Here is a 4,396-nt window from a genome sequence, read left to right on the forward strand (position 1 = left end):
TTATGAAAGAGTATTTTGGTATTTTCAAAAAAAAAAAACTTAACACTAGACTAATAGAATTGAAACCATGGGGTGACTAATTGCAGGGAAATACAAGTCTGGTGATGTAGTACAAAAAGTCTTTGAAATAAGGAGGTAAAATGAAAAGTGACCCCGACACAGGGAGGCAAATTGTAGTTTACTCTTTATTTTTATTATGTTATAATTATATTTTTATAACTAGAAGAAATTAATAATTATAGGTTTATAAAAGAACCCAAAGTAATATGATCATCAAAACAAGTTGTATAAAATCAAAAGACTTATATGAAACTTGAATATAATGAGGTTTTTTTGACTAATTTGTTGAAGTTTCATTTGAGTATATATCACACAAGTTTCTGTTCAAAGTATTATGTAAATATTTTATAAAGAAGTGGCCAACTTTGGTGTTTTATGCAGGTACGCCAATTATCACTCAAATGTCACCGTCTTCCACACTTAACTATAAACTTCTAAGTTATTTATAAGTGATATCTAACTCGTTTGCCCCGCTATAGCCGGCATCACTCTCTCTCTCTCTCTTCCATCGGCGTCACTAGCTGTCATCAGTGGCAGATCTAGGATTCGCGCCAAGAGGTAACGTTTTATAAATAAGCGGTAACGAAATAGAAAAAACGTAAAATTTTTCCAAAATTTACACTAATTTTACATTACCGCCAGAGCACCAAGGGGTAGCGGGCGTTACCCCCTGTTATACACTAGATCCGCCCCTGGCTGTCATAAAAAAATGGAGCTAGTGAACACATTCTGGTACACTTTTCCTCTAAGATGATTGATTTCAACCAAGCTGAGATGACTTTGACCGAACCAAATTTATACATGTAAAAAAAATCCGCCGTTTTGACGCAAACTAGATTAGCTCAAAACTGTGTTTTGATTAAAATGACTCATTTGAACCAAGCCCATTTTGTTTAAACCCGTTTTAACTTGAAGTAAACTCATTTATCTTTAAAAATACCATTTGGACCCAACCCAACATGCTTGACTCTCGTTAAACCCGAACTCGGTTTAACACGAAATCGTTTTGACCCGTTAACGAACCAGGCTCACCATTTTACCTTTACTTTATTTATATGATGGAAAAATATGATGCGAAATGAAGATGGGGTCCACGAATGAAGAATAACCAGGTTAAAATCTTTTTGATTGGAGATAATAATTTCACAACATGATTAAACTTGGTTTCTTTCTTTCTTTCTTTTTTTCTTCTTTTTTTTCTTTTTTTTTTATGGTGGGATTTCAGTGCCGAAAATTTTAATATGGAGCTCCTATTGGGCCGGGTTAGAAAATGAACCCATTAATATGTAGCTCCTACCGTTCAAAAAAACAAATTAATATGTAGCTCCTATTATTTGAACTTTGGACTCTAAAATTGTTTTGCCAACTAGTTTAACAGAATGTTGGGTAAAAACTCAATATTTTTTTATTGTGGATGAGCTTTTTTTAAATTTTTACCTTTTTTAATGTAATCAAAATAAGAATATAAATGTATCCTATATTTATATGATTTTTATTTGAATAATAAAGTATTCAAGCTTTATATATTTTTATTTTTTTCTAAAATATTATAACATGATTCGGTATGCTCCATCCGGCTACTATTGGACTCTATAGTTTTTGTCCATTACTGCACTTTTTTTTAAAGGTGTGAATTATTAGCGAATGTTGGGAGGTCTAGCATACGTTACGTTGTCTTAACCAAGTTTGCGCTAGAGAGCCCACTCGCACTATAGATCACCAATTTAAACCCCTCAACGAGAAACCCCTATCACCCGGACTCGAACTTGAGACCTGGAGGGGAAAACTCATCCAGGCGCACCATAGGTGGAACTTAAATACCCGGCTACCACTAGAGCACTAGTGATGGTTAGACAAAATGGACCTTGTGGGCATAACTTTCCTTGTGACTTTGGCCGGCAAATAAATGACATTAGGTAATTGGTAGTTTGGTGCTGTCTACAAGTAATGGTAGATAAGCATATAATAGACTCCAAAAAGACCATTCATAAACCAAAACAAATATGGCTAATACACTTGCAGAGCTAATATTCATCCCTGCTCCAGGTGTTGGTCATATCATGTCAACCGTCGAGATCGCCAAAGTACTTGTGAATCGCGATCAACGTCTCTCGATAACCGTCCTTGTCATCAAACCTCCTAGTGTAGATTCTGGCTCGGTGATCGCCGCCTACATAGAATCATTAGCTAAAGACAACATGGATAATCACATATCCTTCATTCAACTCCCACAAGATGAAACCTTACTAACTCATGACCCAAATGATCCCATGTTTTTCTTCAACGTATTCATCCCTAGTCACTGCAAATATGTTAGAAATGTTGTGGCTGACATGTCAAGTCAACCGGGTTCGGGTCGGATCGCAGGGTTTGTCATTGACATGTTTTGCACATGCATGATAGATGTGGCTAATGAGTTCAATGTTCCAACCTATGTTTTCTTCACTTCTAATGCTGCTTTTCTTGGATTCAAGTTTTATATCCAAACACTCACTGATGATATGAATAAAGACCTTATCGAGATTCAAAACTCGGATACCGAGATTTCGGTTCCAAGTTTTGTTAAACCGCTACCGACCAAATTCTTTTGGGATCTTGTCCAGACTAGACAAGGGTTGGATTGTGTTCTAAGTTCCGTACGGAAACTTAGAAAGGTCAAAGCAATCATGGTTAATACATTCTTGGAATTGGAAACACACGCGATAGAGTCATTGGCTGCTGACATCAGCATCCCACCGGTGTATCCGGTGGGACCCATACTCAGCCTAGAAGGTGGTTCTGGTGCCGGGAAACGGTTTGATGATGACATTTTTAGGTGGTTGGATAGTCAACCGCCTTCTTCGGTTGTGTTTTTGTGTTTTGGGAGTTTGGGAAGTTTTGATGAGGTTCAAGTGAAGGAGATAGCGCGTGGATTAGAGCAGAGTGGCCACCGTTTCGTGTGGTCCCTACGTCGACCTCCATCAGGTGATCAAACATCAATATTCCCGAGTGATTACGAGGATCCGGGAGTCGTACTTCCCGAAGGGTTTTTAGATCGAACTAGTGGAATAGGGAAAGTGATCGGGTGGGCCCCACAGACAGCAGTGCTATCTCATAATGCAGTTGGAGGGTTCGTGTCTCATTGTGGATGGAACTCATTGTTAGAGAGTTTGTGGTTTGGTGTACCATCGGCAACATGGCCTATGTACGCCGAGCAGCAAATGAATGCATTTGAAATGGTGGTGGATCTGGGATTAGCGGTGGAGATAAAGTTGGATTATAGGAAGGATGTGTTTAATCCTGAAGCTCATAACACGGTGGGTGTTGTGACAGCAGGGGAGATAGAAAGTGGGATAAGACGAGTGATGGAGGATAACGATGTTAGAACGAAAGTGAAAGAAATGCGTGTGAAGAGTAGATCGACAATGATGGATGGTGGTTCGTCATATGCATCGGTTGGTCTTCTTATTCAGGATTTTATAACAAACGTCACTTGCTCAAGTTGAAGTCTCCTTTTTTCTTTGGGATAATGTCAAATAATTGATAACATAATATTTTACGTAATGTATTTAGATAGTATAGTGCTAGTAATCATACTAGCTTATCTGCATGTGACAAGCTAAAAAGAACTTAAAACTTAATGATTAAAGATTTAAAGGTACATTAAACAATTGTTCAGTAATAAGAGGTATAAACTAAGGTCATGTGTAGTTATAAACCCTTTTGGGGGTGTTATATGATAAGTGCCAAAATGCGTAAAAGAGAGGCTTTATGGGGTTTTATATCACAAGAGAGTGCAGTGGTAAGGGGGTTATATAACCCATCAATTATACATACATATGTATGTATATATATGTGTGTGAGTGGGGGGAAGATGATGCAAATGTTCACGCCGCTATGTCTATCGCGGCTCCAAGATTTTCCATCCCCATAGCACCCCCTGTAATGGTGTTCAGAGACGTCATAGGGCTTTATATTGAGAAATGCCGCTATCTAACACTCCACTGTAGATAGACTAATTCACAAAAAATACACATAAGAAATTTTGAAGTAATTAATTGCCTTGTGAAATGATAAAAGAGGTTTATTAGGAAATCATTAAATAAATACTACGAACACGGGAACCAATCTCCACCCTTCATTTAAGGCTAGAGGGTATCGTGATGGTCCTCTAAGGGAGAATGATCCGCCACGTAGGCGCCACGTCATAGTCATCTCAAGGATGCTTCATCCCCCAAAACTAGAGGGTATGGGAGGATGATCCTAGTCATAGTCCTCCCCACCATTTTTATGTTTTTTTTATTTTTTTTAATCTTCTACTTTTTTTTTAACATTTAACAAATAAACTAACAAAATA

General features: G+C 37.7%; 1 protein-coding gene across 1 annotated transcript; it reads left to right on the forward strand.

Annotated features, from left to right (window-relative positions):
- Positions 1–2,040: 2,040 nt before the first annotated feature.
- On the forward strand, positions 2,041–3,697 carry LOC110900017 (anthocyanidin 3-O-glucosyltransferase 2-like). Its single transcript, XM_022146918.2, has one exon. The coding sequence runs from the start codon at positions 2,064–2,066 to the stop codon at positions 3,543–3,545; it is 1,482 nt and encodes a 493-aa protein (XP_022002610.1). The 5' UTR covers positions 2,041–2,063; the 3' UTR covers positions 3,546–3,697.
- Positions 3,698–4,396: the final 699 nt, after the last annotated feature.

This window comes from Helianthus annuus, chromosome 13, assembly GCF_002127325.2.
Source record: "Helianthus annuus cultivar XRQ/B chromosome 13, HanXRQr2.0-SUNRISE, whole genome shotgun sequence".
Classification (NCBI taxonomy): domain Eukaryota; kingdom Viridiplantae; phylum Streptophyta; class Magnoliopsida; order Asterales; family Asteraceae; genus Helianthus; species Helianthus annuus.